Genomic DNA, 17,240 nt, shown 5'->3' with positions numbered 1-17,240 from the left:
TAGATGAGGAAACTTATCTATAACATATTATGTGAAATAATATAGATAACATACGTATTAAAGATTTTCAGGACCTGGCGACTCGTTTGGACAAAGACTTGTTGCTAAACCAGAGAAATCAACTTGTGAAGTAAAATCTACATCTTATGGTATTGTACACAGTATTAATGTAGATGGATTGCTTAAAGCTCTTGCAATTTTTCCTGAAGAACTAAATAAAATGAAATATACTTTAAAATTATCTGTTGACATAACAAAAAAGGTATAAGCTTCATTTATATTTATCACAAGTTTTATTTTGTTTTGTTGTTTGGTTTCTATCCTTTTTTTATTCATTTAATATGCTTCATTAAAAGGTTACGTTTTTCACATAATGTAGCCTACATATAATGTAAATTAGCAATTTTTTAAAATTTTTATAAAAATCAATTGGAAAAAATTAAAGTTAAAATGTTTAATAGAAAAAAAAAAAAAAAAAAATGTGCTAGTTATAGATAATTTTAGAATCATATTATTAACAAACTTATTGGATGTGTGCACAATTTTCTTTTACACACACCTTTTCTCAAAAGCCAATACCGACTCCAAAACCTGAACTTCATCCAAAAAATGCTTTCAGTGTGGTGCGGCGTAACTGGTATTGCTTAATGGAAGTTGTTTCCAATAAATACAAAATATATATAATATAAAATATATATAATATAAAATAAATATAAAAGGTCAACTGTGCTCAACTAAAAAAGCCTTTGCAAAAATTGTTACTTTTATTTTTCTCTCCATTCTTTGCATACATGTTGGCAAATAGTCTAGACATTACTCATTTATAATTAAGATTTGTTTGTTTATTTTTTATTAATAATATATGAAAAACGCAAAAGTCTCAAATTATTTTTGCAAAAACTGTAGACACGCACCAACTTTAAGCTGTTTAGCTGACAAACGTAAAATAAGTAAAAACATTATTACCAGTAATAAACAGACAAATAGATTGATTGCAACAGCAACGTTTATGATATGCTTTTTTATTTAATTATATTGTGTTATAAAACTGTTTTTTAGATTCAGAAAGACCGATACAAAGTTAAAGAAGTCATTTTGAACAACTGGGTAGCATCAAAAAGTCAATTAGCAGATATTTCACTTGAAACTGAAAATCAGGATGAGTCCACGTCTAAATTAAAACCGGGAAGTTTACTCAATGTGAAAATCCAAAAACTACCAATTGAGCTAAATAAAAAAGTTGCTCAAGAAACCTTTGATGTCAAGACAAAATCAGTTGCTATAAAAACACAAACAAAAGATGCACGAAATGTTATAATTAAAAAATTTAATAAAGTTACCCCTGAACTAGCGAATCATCCTATTGAACTTGAAAATAATTCTAATGAGTTAAACTGCTTTAGAAATAACACAGATAAATACTTCTTTGCAAATGGTGATTCTTCAGTATAGCGAAATTTTCTAATCTACTGGCATAGTCCGAGAAATAGGTTTTCGATTTTGTCTCTCAAAATAGTGATATATTTGTCAACCAATCATTACAAAGTAATCAATATAACATAGTTTAAAGTTAAAACTTGAAAAAAAAAATGAAAAGTAGAAGTATTTAACAACTATCCACCGTGATCAAACACTTTTAAGCTAGGAGAAAAATTAAAGTTCAAAAAAAAAAAAAAAACAACCATCATTCAAAGCTTTGTTCAACTTTATACGTTACTTTTTTTTTTATTTAACTAATTTTAGATTATTTATTTTATTTTGGTTTATTTAATTAACTTAAATATAACCTGCTATTTTTAATTTGTTATAATATAACCTGCTATTTTTAATTTGGTTTATCAGTTTAAGTATTTGTAAACTTAATATAACTTTTAAAATGTTACTTTTTAACTTTTTATTCACAAATATTTTGATTTTATTACAATTCAGGGCTAAATTGCACAGTTTTGCTAATGAGATAAGCCAAAGACAGTCAGTTTAACAAGCGGAGCTAAAGGTCGAGTTATTGGGGTGGAATTAAACTTTTCTTCATTTGCTTGATATCTTTTGGGTGATTTAAATTCTCAAGTTATCTTGTGAGCAAACTCTTAAGTAGTCTTTGAGTTAATTAAAGTTAAAAAACTTTCCACTATGTTTGCAATTATTTAAGTATTTTTTTATTGTCATTTTTGTAATTTAACAAATTCACTAACTAGAAACAGTGCTGTAACATGCTGTTATTAAGACGAAAAATAAAAAAAAGCTAATTATTTAGGAGCTTCAAATAAATTTGTTCAATTTTAATTATAATTGATGCCTAGAACTATTGATATTAATATTAAAGCCCGGTCAAAATAGATATTCAATTTACAATAACTCGCATAGAGCTGAAATTTGTTCAGACCTTGGGGACATTATTACAAATAAAGTATTAAAAGTCCCCACCGACCACCGAAAAAAGTTATTCAAGTTCAAAGGTTGAAAAAAATAGTTTTTATATTTTTCTGGTAAACGGTAAGTTTTATCGAGAAAAATATAAAAAACTATTTTTTTTTATATTTTTCTGGAAAAAACTTTTGCTTAATATTTTTTTTTTTTTTTTTTTTTTAAAAAAAAAAAAAAGAAGAAGAAGCAAAAGTTTTGGATCATGAAATTAGCTACCAAAAATTGTCTTTATACTTTTTTTACTAAGAATTACTATTTCTGAGATTGTAAACCTTAAAATTGAAGAAGTCTAGTTCAACATAATCTGTATATTATGTTTTATATATTAGTATTATTACTATATATTATTATATATAATAGTATGCTATATCTTCTTCGCTTTGTTCTTCTTCTACTTTTTCTTCATCTTCTTATTGTACTTCTTCTTCTTTTTTTTTTTTCTAGCTGGAAATTTGAAAAAGATACATTAGCTGTCTTATCATTAATATTATCAAAATCTTTATTTGTTGAAATTGATTCAACACAGAGCAAGACTGGCTTCGACAATTAGTACATACTGGTAAACACAATAAATTGACTTTTATGCAGCTACATTTTGCACTACAACCCTTTTTTGTAATTGAAAAAGATGGTGTTGAAAAGTCTTTCCGGAGATGGTGGGAGTAAAGTTTGAACTGGCTCTAATTACCTACTAACTTCCAACTCCAGTCTGCTGGATTCAGTTGATTGCCAAGCTATACTTAAACTTGATAGTATACTTGACATAAGTGTTGACAAGCAGAAACAGATGTTGGATGAAGACAAGATAATTGCACTTTTTTGCTGTTCCGTGGATTTTTTACAAAACTTTAATATTTATATTTGTCTATGCAAACAACCTTTTTTTTTAGCTCCATATAGAGCAAGAAGAAAACGAATCCCGTCTGTGATGGTGTCTTGTGGATTAGAAACTTTTTAATAAACTTTTTGATGAATACATTTCTGTTGGTTGTTGAGCTTGTTCTGTTGAGTTGTATTCGATGTACTTAATTGTTCTCTATAGCTGTTTCAATTAAGAGGGCATCAGCGTCATTATCCGCTTGCTTCACTATAATATTTGCAGTTGATAGCTTTTCTTATAAAATGAAGCAAGACCTGTTGTTAGGTCTTGGAGTTAATTTTGGCTTATTTAACAAGGAGTTAATTTTGCCTAGTTTGCACCGTTACAAATTGATCACAAATGAAATCTTAAGATGACGATGTTCTGCAGCTTTAACATTATTCTTTTATCAGTATAACCGTCAAATGCTCTTATAGGGACTTGATGACCAAAATGTCTATGTACATACTAAATTTATTTATCAAAAATAACGTTGAACGTTTCTTCTCGATCCCACACAACGTGGCGTAATAAATATCCTTTATCAATAATGTAACTGGTATTTGTGTTGTCAATTTTAATGTTCACTGACTCAAATCAATCGTAAATAGCTGATTTTTGTGTTTTTTGCATTACAGTTTCATCAAACAGTAATAATGGATAGGGGGCTAATTCACATTCAAAAAGGTTTTTCAATTTCATCAACAAATGTCTAAGTAATACTCATACGTTGAAATAACAATATTTGATCTACAGGTACTTTTTTTATCAATAAACCTTTAAAATGTTACTCATGGTTAAAAAAGAGAGTATTTTATCAGTGCGTTTTAATTTGATATTAAACGTTTTTCCCGCCCATTTAGACATTTAATAAAACCACTCAGTATCTCTAGAAGCTTTCTTTACTCGTGAACCACTCAGGGCCGGTTTTAGGACTTTTTTTTGTATATGCCAGATCAAGGTTTGGCGCCCCTTATTATAAAAAAAAGTATAGTCATTTAAAACTCTAAAAAGTATTTTTAGGGTTTAATATTTTTTTAAGTTTTTAAATAATAAGATGAGTATATTTGTATGTGATTGTTTCTTAAAAATTAAATGAACAATCAAATATATTTTAGTAGAGTAGGTTATATAAATAAACCAATAATTTTTCACGACAGTTGTAATAAAAAAATCAAAATACAATGGTATGCGTATCATTAACTTATCATAAAATGTGTTTTCGGTAAATTGTGCATACTTATTAAAACCTCTAGAATACATCACAAACATAAATAATATATAAAGTATAATAGTAAATATCATACTTTACACAATACATAAAGTAGAGCTATATATTATACAAATATATTTTAGTAGAGTAGGTTATATAAATAAACCATTAATTTTTCACAACAGTTGTAATAAAAAAATCATAATGGTATGCGTATCATTAATTTATCATAAAATGTGTTTTCGGTAAATTGTACATACTTATTAAAACCCCTAAAATACATTACAGACATAATATTCTATTAAATGTTTACCGTACATTACTTAAAAACTGAATACATAATTAAAAGCGCCGTAAAATTAATTTTTAAACAAAGAAATTAACAAAAAGATATATTAAAATATATATATATATATATATATATATATATATATATATATATATATATATATATATATATATATATATATATATATATATATATATATAAACATGTTGTCTATAAAACTATCCAATGGAATAGTAAATATCATACTTTTTATGAATAAATAAATAACCCTAAAAGTATATTTTTTAGGTAGATTAATAATACAAAGTGACATTAAACAATAAACATCGTAAAATAACTTTTATAGACAATGTAAATAGTAAATCAAACATTGTATTGAATAATAATTTTAAAAAGTTGTAAAGCCTTTAACAAACACAATGCTTTTAGAAACTTTTAGAAATAAACTTTTCTTGTCTTAACTTTAGCAAAGTCTTTTAGAAATGAATTGGTTTCATTTGTACTCAGAACCTGGTGTTCAATTGCTAATGTGGCCATCCCACTAAGGCGGTCCTGAGAAAGAGTCGATTGAAGGTAATTTTTGATAATTTTCAATTTAGAAAAACTTCTTTCTCCACAGGCCACTGATACAGGGAGGGTAAGCAAAATTCTCAGTTCTAGATACACTTTGGGAAAGATGTCAATCAAGCGTTTTTTTGTAATATAAGACAATGTTGTTTTGGGGTAGCTATCGTTTGGCAACATTGGAGCTAAAATTGCAATTTCACAAAACAATTCATTCCCATTGATGTCACTCTTGCCATCAACTGTCAAAATGGATTGCAGGTTTTTGCACTTTTCTTTAATTGCATATGTTTCACATTTGCCTATTTTTTTCAAGTTATAGAGGAATTCGAAATGTTTGCTGCGATTTTCCATCAGTTCAAATCTTTCTGACAATAAATTAATTGCAGTGTCTAAAACTACAAAAAAGAAATTTACTTAGAAAGACTCTTTTGTCGACTTCAAAGGTTCATCTTTGCTTTCATAGAAAAATTGCCTTTTGATTTTTCTTGGCCTAACCACTACTTCATCAGAGAAATTTGGATCGATGTTCAGTTTTTCGGCTAGTTCCTTTGCATCTTTAATAACGTTATTCAGTCCATTTTCTGATCTCAAGTTCTCCAAAAAATACTTAACACTTTCAATTAGTTTCAAAGCAATTTGCAAATCAACAGTTTTCATCTGAAGTGTTTTGCTTACTAAATTAATTTTGAACAAAACATCATACTAAGTGATCAAACAGCAGAGGAATTTGAAATCTGTGATTTTTTTGGCAATTTTCATAGCGGTACATTTTCCAAAAGCATCAATCTTAGAATCTAACGTTGATTCATAGACAGCGTCATAAATCTCATCAATGTGGTATCGCAAAGGTTCAAGGGCGTCTATCCTGCTGTCCCAACGGGTTTCACTTAAAGGTTTTACAGTCAAGCTAGTTACATGGTTTGTTAAAATATTCCATCTATAGTTTGATCCAGAAAAAAAGTTATAAAGTTCCTGTATATTGTTGAAAAAGTTAACCGCTAAAGTGCAGGAAAGTGCTGCATCATTAACAACAAGATTTAATGAACGACTTCCACAAGGAACAAAAAAAGCTCGTGGGTTAAGGTCAAAGATCCTTTTTGTACTCCTACATTCTTTCCCTTTATATTTGATCCATTATCATAACCTTGGCCACGCATATTTTGTAAAGATATTCCTTTTTTTGAAAGCTCGTCTAACAAGCAATCTGTCAACCCTTGCCCAGATGTATCTGAGACCTGAACAAATCCAAGAAAATATTCGCTTACGTTTACTTCTTCACCTGAAACTGCATAGACAAACCGAACTACAAGAGTCATTTGTTCTTTACGACTTACGTCAGGAGTGCAGTCAAAAATTATAGAATAATACAAAGCTTTTTTCAGTTCACACACAATATGCTCTGTAACTTTAAAGGAAAGAAGAACAATAAACTCATTTTGAACTCAGAAAGGACAGTGTCAAATTTTGCAATGTGTTCAACAAGTTTTAAAATGTTTCCATTGTTTTCTTTGAAAACTATTTCACTTGTTCCACGAAAAGCCAATCCTTGAGTTCCAAGGAATTGCACAATACAAACAAGTCGTTTTAAAACTGCATACCAATGGTCAGTTTCAGCTTGAATCATACGTTGATGTTGGGAATCAATAGTATTGCCTAATTGCAATCTCGTGGCAAGTTCTCGAAAAGAAATGGTCGCATTTCCGTGAGAGGTTGACCTTTTATGTGTACGTAAAACATTTGACATGTTTTGCCAATCAGAGTACCCCTCTGTTCCAGAAAGATATATTTCATCAGTACTAAATAGCTTTCAAAAAAAACAAAATACTGAATTTTTAGATATTGAATACACTAGCCAATCCCTGTCAATGTCTTCTCCATTTGGCAACTTAGTTTTGTAATTGACAACTGTGAACCGTCTGCCTGAACTACTGTCGATAGGAAAGTTAATATTTTTTAACCTTTTTAACCTGCACGGGTCCTTTTACAACAAGCACTGTGTTTCTGGCTGACCACATTCCGCAGTCTTCAAGCGAGTCCCATGATAGTGACGAAGTGACCGCATTTTCCTCGGCACCAGAGTTCTAAAACAATAACGATGATTATTTTACTAAATGAGGTTTTATACAAAAACAACATTATTTTTAAAGTTCATTTTTAATAGTGGATGAAGGATGATTATTACAAAGGTTTTTAGTTGATTTTTTCCAACTTACATAACCCTACTTTTTTCACTTTTTTAAAATGACATAGAAATCTTTTGTTTGTAAAATTTGTTTAAAGTATTTTTTTATATTTTATCTTTTATTTTTGTATTTTTTGTTTGTTTTTTATTTTTACTAATTTCAAGAATTGTAATATATGCATATATTTATATGCATACAAAATAAATATACAACTGTATTTTGATTTAGTTTTTTTTAACTCACTTATTTGTGTGAAGAGTTTAATTTGTTGATTTTAATTAGCTTATATATTTTATAAAACTATTGTAAACATTCAACTAAAAATAAAGTTTTTAAATAAATAAAGACTAACGTGGTGGAAAAGTCCGCTTAAATTCTTTGTAATCTTATACAATTTACACTTGTTTAAGCGATAAACATAAATAAATGGAAAAAAAAAAAAATACCTTGGCATTATATACTTATATTTTTAAAAACATTTTTAAATTTGCGGCAGATTTTTTTAACTAAATTCAAAATAGATTTCATTGGAGAGGAGTTAAAGTTAAAGTTTTAATTTTAAAACAAGAAACTTGGTACTTTCGAAGACTTGGTACTTTCGAAGGCCTTTCACTGTATTTTTATTTTGAAACAAGACTTGGTACTTTCGAAGACTTGGTACTTTCGAAGGCCTTTGACTGTATTTTTATTTTAAAACAAGACTTGGTACTTTCGAAGACTTGGTACTTTCGAAGGCCTTTGACTGTATTTTTATTTTAAAACAAGACTTGGTACTTTCGAAGGCCTTTCACTGTATCTGAATATAATTTTGAAACAAGACTTGGTACTTTCGAAGGCCTTTCACTGTATCTGCATATAATTTTGAAACAAGACTTGGTACTTTCGAAGGCCTTTCACTGTATCTGTATATAATTTTTTTAACTAAAATGAAGATGGTGAACTTGACGTACTCGTACTTGGTTGGTAATGTAAGCGTTCTCTTAGAGAAAAAGATTCAACTCCTTCTACAGGAATGTCTTTTAAAACTTGAGACTGCGGACTTTCTTCTGACATCTTCTGCTCCTAGAGTGCAAGTTATTTTTTTTTTTTTTTTTTGTTGTGACTTATAAATATGGTTGAAAGTACACCCAACACCCAATATCAATAAAAAAAGTGTTGTGAAAATAGCACACAATGGTTATTAAGGCTTAAATAACGGTCTATTATCTCTCTAAATTATTATTATTGTATTTATTAACTAACTTGATAATAATATATGCACTCTTGTATTATTTCTTACCTGAAATTGAAATCTCTCCATATCTGATTTGCGTTTTCTATAAAAGAAACCCGAAGGTTTCTTTTTTTCTGCCATAATAACTCACCCACTTATTTTTTCAAATATTTAACTAACGATTACTTTTAGCTGTAATTGTTTTTTCATTTAAGTACTGAGCAAATACTTACAAAATCAATAGTTTAAAATATAAACTTTGGCGCCCCTAATATGTAAATATACAGTTACAATAAACATTTAACACACAAAAACACGGTGTATATAAACAATAAACTAATAAACTTATTCTTTCAAACAATCACCTAACTACTACTTTTTGATTTAATTATTTTTTTCATTGACGTGCTGAGTATTTACATTGACGTGCTGAATATTTACAAAATCAATAGTCTAGCGTATCAACTTTGGCGCCCCTAATATGTACACATTAAAGACGCCAAATATTATTTTTAACTTTTACTTGTTTAAATCCAAATTAAAATTAAAAAAAAAACGAAAAGCCAGAAAAGCCAGCGCACTATGCGACCCCATAATTCGCATAGCCCTTGCACCGGCCCTGGAACCACTTGCATCTACATGCTCAACTGTTGTTTCCATTCTAATATCAACAAGATCTTCCAATCCTTCACGAATAGTATTTATTGTATGCATGCCATAAACCTATTTATTTATAACACTGTCTTTTTTGCTTCTTCCTCGAGCAATACCTTCATTTTTCTTCATTGATTTCATCATTGGTTGCTCGATTATGGTGATCCATTGAAATACCACAACTGGGTTTATCTTAACGTCTAACAGTTAAAAATCCTTTTTTTTATTAATTTTATATAGATGAACTTTTGATAAACACTACAATTCATTAGCTTCTCTTATTGTAGCATATCGTGCAAATACAAGTGCGCAGGCTTAGCATAAAGAAAATGTCCTGATGCGTGGAAATTAGGAAGCATTTCTTTAATGCTCTTCAATAAGCTTGCCAAACTTCCATGCGTTTAGCTCTTATAAAATTCTTTGCAATCGAAACCGTATTAAAATATTGTATTCATAGTTTTAATGTTTTTAAATTATTTTAGTTTTCCATTGGTAAGGTGATCCTTTGCATATTTCATTATCGTCACCACTTTTGATATGAAATTATATGAAATTATATTATTTATAACATTTTTAATATTTGATATTAAGAATTGCATCTAACTCGTCATAAATAACAAATTATTTTAATATTGTTATTGCTAAAGTGAGCTGAAGTAATGTATGTGCTCTAACAGCTCTCACTGTGAGAGCCCATACAATGGTCATTGAGCATTTATTCTAATGACTTAGATGCATAAACTAACGAATGCACCTCTTGTATGCCACTACCTTGCATAATATAACAAATTGGTGCAAAAAATGAAATAATTAAATGAAATCCTCCAAGTCTTATTACGATCTTCAATAGTTCAGATCCGTCAGGTGTTTCAAATACAATTTCTCGAGCTTTTGCATATAGAGATTGATCGAAAGTAATAATGCATACTTTGTGGCCATAATTTTTTGCACTTTGTAAAGCACAAAGTAACGTAGTGCATACTGTAGTTACTTGTTGGTTGGTGAAATGGTAAAAATAAAATTTTGGATTTAGAAAAACTCATCATATTACTTGTTAAACGTTCAACAAAACCATTCTAACCGGGTAATGATAAATTCTTGCTTTTACCATAAAACTATATGACGTCTACTTTTTGAAATAAAGATACTGGTGCTTAACTTTCATAAGAGAAGTATTGCACATTTATTTTACTATAACCGACTACACCATCATTTTGATAGATTTGTATTGGCACATAAGCTTTTGCTGCGAAGTTTTTTGCTGAAGGGATTAGGGTCAGGGTTAGGGTTAGGATTATGGGTTAGGGTTAGGGTCAGGGTCAGGCTTAGGGTTAGGGTTAGGGGCTTATTGCAGAGCACCGCGCATGTGCATGTACTAAGAAATTTACGCTGCCTAGTTTAGTGCCTAGATTAGCATTCAAACTTCTTTCTTCTCTAGCTCTCTGTACACGCCTAATTATTGGATTTCTTGATCTTGTGATATCATTGCCAGAAGAATATTTTCTTGATGACCAAAGAATGCATTTGTTTGAATAACTTTGTCTACTACCTTTTGTAATGCATCTGGCCTATCGTGTGATTTGGCTATTGTGCTACATAGATGTTTGCTGCCGTGAAAAATAGAAGACTTCTTCTTGATAGCCAGTTTTCCTGGGCTGCACTATTGACATAACAAGTACCACTAGGTACAGCTTGGCAGATGTTAAAAATGTAAAGCTGATCTGTAATGAGCACTTTTCTGTCAACCTCCGGCATTTCTACATTATGGTTTATAGGTTGAAAATCAACAACCTTTAAGATTTCACAAGTTTCAAGGGACTTTCCAATAGAGCCTGAATAGTATCTAGGACCAGATGTTATTCCATCCAATTCTGAAAACAAATGACATAGTGGAAGCTTATTTTCCATGTAATATAAAAATTAAAAAGCCCCCTACAGGTTCTTAAATCAAGAATGTGTACTCTTCAATCACTATGGTTTTCTTCTTATTAAAATTATTTAAGAGTCTGGTTTTTTTTGACATCAAAATAAAACGCTTTTACTTTGGCTTCACTAACTTTCAAGTTATCCATGGCTTTCATGCGCTCACGTTTTATTTTGCTCCAGTCAATAACATATTTTTTGTCATCATTTGAAATAATGCCAATATCTTCAAGTACAGCTGATGCCCAAGCTGCAGCAGATCTTTTTGAGAGTCCATAGCTGTCGCAGACTTATGAAAGAGAAGGGAGAGACAATTGCGTTTTGCTTTGAAGATGATAATGATGATGGTGGAGTGTTTTCATCTATAGCAGGCCGTTTTAAAGTAATAGGTGAGAAAGAAACAATAGAATCTTGTGGAACTGCATCGTTAAGGCTTGAGCTCTGTTTGCTTTGGGTATTCTGCAATTTTGCTGTAACTTCTTTGTCAATTGATCCAATACCCATATTACATTTAATCTTTTGATCTTCCAGAAAAGTGTGCTCCATAGCTGATACCATATTAACTTTTGCACAGCAGCATTTTTTAAAATCTTTGCATTGGCAAGAAGATATATCAAAGAGTTTAGCTAGTTTACCCTTATAGAACTGAACTTTTTTTTTTCTCCGTCAGCAATTGGAATTTTTTTCAGCTTTTTGCTCTGCTCAAATAGGTTATAAACTTTTTCAATGATGTAAATGATGACACAATAGGTATGTTTTATTTTTCTCAAATTTTTAAGACCTGCATTGCTGTTAAAGCTCGTTCATTCTTTTTGTTGGTTTTTCCTGGAAATTTCTGTAAAATTTTATTATATATTTAACTTAAATATTGTTTGAAAAAATGATATGTAGTACAGGTTGCTTACATTTTCTCGCAAATATTTCATATGCCGCATCATATTTGTTGGCAGTTACACTACAAAGAGCGGCTTTGAAAATCCAAACAAGGGATGATCTGTTTTAGATCTTAACATTCTATTTACTGAAATATATATAATAAAGTTTTTGTATATTATAGTATTACCATTGTATAAGTAAACATGGCATAGTATTAAACTCTATATAAAAACATAACATGTCAACACAATCCATATTCGACTAATTAAAATTCATAATAAATATATTATACATTATAATAAATTTGTTATTCAATTATTAATAATACTATTAGTTAGTTAGTTAGTATTTGTTGCTGTAACTAGATTGGCCAGTGAGCATGCTTTAACCACACTGTGACAGCCGCTTCAATCGGTTGTTGTTCGTCCAACAGTCGAACCCTGCTTTAAAGGAGTTTACAGACGATGATTTGACTAGTTTCAAAGGCAATGAGTCCCACAAGTTTGCCGATCTATCGTAAAAAAAATTATGCCTTTGTAGATTTTTTGTTGTTTCCCTATGATGTTTAAAACAGTGACCTCTAATATGATTTTGAACAGTTTTTATTTTATGTTCTGTCTTTTTAATGTTCAAATTTTAAATAGTTGGATTATATCACCACTTTCTCTTCGTTTAGTTAGAGTTTTCAATTTCAAAACTTTTAATCGATCTTTGTAACCGAAACACCTAATTGATTTAATCAGTTTGGTTGCTCGAAGCTGAATTTGTTCAATTACTTTAAAGTCAACTTTTTGATACGGCGACCATACTGGTACTGAGAACTCTAGAAAATGACGAATAAAAGTTACATATATAGTAATTTAAGTAAATTTACAAACAAAATATTCTAACTAACATTTAAAAATATGGTTTGTATTGAAACTTGTAGAACATGTATTTTATTAAATTTTATGCCAAATATTCAATCTTTTTCATTGAAATATCTTTCTTTTAAATGTATTTTAATATAATTTTTTAATACAAAAGTGATTATTTTGGTCATAATACTAATGGATAATTCAAACAATATGTTTTCTCTTTGTAACTTCTACATAAAAAAATAATTTTTAATGCAAAATTTGCGCTGCCTTTAATAAATTCTAGTCCAATTTTGCTCATTTTGGTCTCGTTTTTTTAGTTTTCTTATAGCTAATATAAAAATCAGGGAGACAAGTTGTATTTCTGAAAAATGTTATTTTCACTCCACCCTAATGTGTAATCGGTGGGGACTTTATATATTTTATTTTTAATAATATCCCCAACGTCTGTACCAAGTTTCATCCTTATGCAAAATATTGCATAAGGATGCAATATTTTGCATAAGGATGAAACCTACCACTATTTTTTTGACTATTTTGATCGGAATAATTACAAGTAGAAAAAGGACAAAAACAACGCTTTCTTCTACGCTTTGTGACGAAGAGCGCCACTAATACCATTATTCAATCGTCAGAAAATGATTACATAACGGTTTCATTTCTTAAACCGAATTTTTTATTTTTTTATTTGCTAATTCACCTCCCCAAGGCCAAGTAGGCCATTTCAGACGAGGAGGCTACTTAATTATGGTTATAACCCTCTCTCAGCTTTATAACTCCGAAACACAAACCTTGACAAACAAGGCCGCTGCACGGAGAAACAAGTTGAGTGCGGTACTACCAGGGACGTGGTGGGGATTGAACTCGGAACCTCTCGCTTATAAGGCCATCGCTTTACCACAACGCCACTACCGCATATGTTGGTCTTTTTTAATAACATTATCATAAGAAAAAGTTTCTAACTTCTTGATTAAGTTGCATAAAAGTTGCATGTTTTTTGGGGCTCGGATATTGAACGTGCTTTATAAAATTACGCTTTTTACGCTTTTTAGTATTAAATAATTGAATGAATAAATAAATAAGCAAATACATATATAAATAAATATGCATAAATAAATACTTAAAATAAAAATTGTATTTTTATTGCATTAAAAGTATTTATACAGTAACTTAAATGTATTTATAAAGCAACCCTACGGGTATTTGTAATTTTTAAAAACAAATACCCGTTAGGAAAAGTGTGGGTATGTAATTATAACTTCTGATGACACGAGAACTATTACTGTTTTGTTTACAGAATATAGAACCAAATATAAGGAAGCATTTCAACTATAAAATTATTTTTCAAAAAGAAAGAAAGCTGGTTTCATAAACAAAAAAATTTTCAAATTGATGCAAAGCGTGAATAAATCAACAAACCCGCCGGCAACATTATCTGATAAGTCAAAAAGAAGAAGAACTGAGGAAATGAGAACAAAGTTCAGTCCGGGAGGTTTACTGTTTGTTACGCAAATAAGATTTTAAGGTTCAGGGCACTCAGGCGATGTGAAACGAAGATACAAGAGACGATACACTTTTAAGTCCATCCAAGACAACAAAATATACGAAAGACTAGTATCTGGCACAATTGCCAGCCTTTTATGATGCAAATGAAGTTCTAGCACTTCTATTTGACTTAAAATCGGCATAAAGTTTTTACCAGCATTTGAGTAATCAGGTAAAAGCAGAATGCATAAATGTACTTTATTCACCATATTAGACTGCATTGGCAGCAAAAAAATGTTGCTACTGAATAGACAACACCCTAAATTCAATCAGAAAGTCGAATATGACTTTGATTTATAATTTGGGGCTTTGACTGAACCTCCAAACAAAGCATTTATTAAATGACTTTTGAAGATCCAAATATATCAAATGCAAGTTTATTTTTTACTTTGCTTCTTTCATTGCAAATTTTAGTTGTAAATCAAAAAACGAAAGAAAAAATGATTTTATGAAACAATTCGAAGCCGTCTTCAACTTTCTGCTGCAGATCTCTGAAGTTAAAATTTACAAAAGAAACCGAGAAAACTGAAATGCGCTTTTTGACAAACAGACTGAACAACTCTAGCTATTAATATACTATATATAGTATATATAATAAACAACCTTTCATATAAAAAAAAAATTTGGTTCGATACAATTTAAGTATGACAATTATAGATGGTTAAGTATATCATGCGATCACCAACACCAAATCTATGCAATGGTATTATCTTTGCACGTAACATCTAAGCAATTTAATAACAAAGTTTAAAAAAACCGAAAAAAAGGCAAAGTTTTGAAAAGACCAAAAAAAATAAGTTGGTTAACAATATCGTTTGAGTTTTCATCAAAAGTTTTCAAGAATTGAGACTATGAAATAAATTTTTAAGACACTTTTGGCAACCACAGATACCTACGTTTTATCTATAGGAAAATGAATATCAAAAAATTAAAAAGTTCTGTGGTAGAAGATTATAAAAATTCCAATGCAGATAATGAGGAAATAAACATTGTGCAGGCGATGAGGAAACAGATATCAAAATAATGAAGATTTTTTAATTTTTTAATTTTTTTATTTAGGTGCCCTAAAAAGTCCTTACAGTCATATTACAGAGCACCACGGATGAGCGTTTAATTGGATGATCATGCCTCCTTCCTAACCGGTGTCGTAAAACTTGCCCAGAGATTGAACCACGGATCCTTTGTTTCTAAGGCAAATGCGCTACCCCTGCGCCACGGCTGCTTAAGATTTGATTGATGAGGCAGAAGAAAAAGAAGAAGATGATTAAGAAGGTGCGGCCGTGGCGCAGTGGTTAGAACGCTTGCTTTATAAGCAGGAGATCCAGGTTCGAAACGAGCTCTGGACATATTTTCGCGTCACGGTAAGGAAGGAGGCGTGAACTTTCTGGTTAAATGCACTTCCGCAGTGCTCTGTGGCAAGACCGTTAGGACTTCTTGGGGCACCTAAAATAAAAAAATTTAAAAAAATTAAAAAGAAGAAGAAACTGTAATAAATTAATGTAACTGTAACGGAAATAAAATGTTTTTTTTTTAATACTTTACAACACTTGATCTATTTTTTAGCAATTATGTTCACCATATTGGATTTGCCTCAAAACATATTTGCTACAAAATTTAAACCAAATCAAATAACATCTTCATATTTTGATCAGCTTTTTCGAACGACAATGCTGGTTTTTTTTGAACAACAATGCATCTGTGCAATGTTAGTTTTAGGTTAGCGGCGCGGCCAACGTAAAAACAACGTTGCTTCAACATTGGATTGACGGGGTCGATCTGCGATGTTGAAACAACATCGAAGCATAAAACTTGCTTTTTAGTATTAAATAATTGAATAAATAAATAAATAAGCAAATAATTATATAAATAAATATGCATAAATAAATACTTAGAATAAAAATTGTATTTTTATCGTGTTAAACATAAAACTAGCTTTTTTGACTAACGTTGTATTTTATCTGACAAGATCTGATAAAAATACATTGCGCAGATGTGGGTTTGATATAGTTTTTTTGTTGTAAAAGTTTTTGAAGAGTTATGTTTTTTCCACCAGTCTCACTCGTCGCTATGAGATATTGTGTAAAGTTTGGAAATAAGAATACAGCAATTGTGCATGTGTACCTATAAAAATCAGTTCAACGCGTTGGAGTTACAGAGCAGGTGCCATTAAAATTCTTGTAAATGTCTATTTACAGATTAGAAATGTGCTATACAAACTTTGCTATTCGCTATTAAGAAAGATTATCTAAGGGATCTATGTCTTTATGCACGCATGCTGCATCTGGAAACCAGAATATATGCAATATTTTCATATGACTTCTTAGAAAGAGCCGATATAAAAAATAAAAATCCTTTAACAAACTTTAAAGTCCACTAAAAAATCAAAACTACAATTGAATACCATAGTGAATACCAGTGGTTGTATACTAGCATGCAACCACTGAAGGAGTTTGTCATGTCAAAATGTCAAAACGTGAATATTTTTAAAGAATATGAAGAAATGGTAGCAGAAAGGTGTTTTTTGATAAAGATTAAATGGACTTAGGCATGGAAAGTTTTCTGTTCAATTATACTCAAAAAAGGTGCGCAGGATGAGCTCTCTAATGTTGTGATTGCGCTCCGTATTATCTCCGTATA

At 30.1% G+C, this 17,240-nt stretch overlaps 1 protein-coding gene across 3 annotated transcripts in view; it reads left to right on the top strand.

The window, feature by feature from the left end:
* LOC100213633 (potassium voltage-gated channel subfamily H member 2) overlaps positions 1 to 1,882 on the top strand; it is a 43,151-nt gene extending 41,269 nt beyond the window's left edge. For 2 of the 3 annotated variants that reach the window (XM_065805705.1, XM_065805706.1), the window contains 2 exons: positions 72 to 262; positions 1,060 to 1,882. In XM_065805705.1, coding sequence (XP_065661777.1) covers positions 72 to 262; positions 1,060 to 1,452 — 584 coding nt within the window. In that variant the 3' untranslated portion in view covers positions 1,453 to 1,882. Of the gene's footprint in view, positions 1 to 63; positions 263 to 1,059 lie in introns of all 3 variants that reach the window. The other variant, XR_010640849.1, reaches the window with a different exon arrangement.
* The last annotated feature ends 15,358 nt before the right edge of the window (positions 1,883 to 17,240 follow it).

Source organism: Hydra vulgaris, chromosome 09, assembly GCF_038396675.1.
Source record: "Hydra vulgaris chromosome 09, alternate assembly HydraT2T_AEP".
Lineage (NCBI taxonomy): Eukaryota > Metazoa > Cnidaria > Hydrozoa > Anthoathecata > Hydridae > Hydra > Hydra vulgaris.
This window is presented reverse-complemented; position numbering and strand designations above follow the sequence as displayed.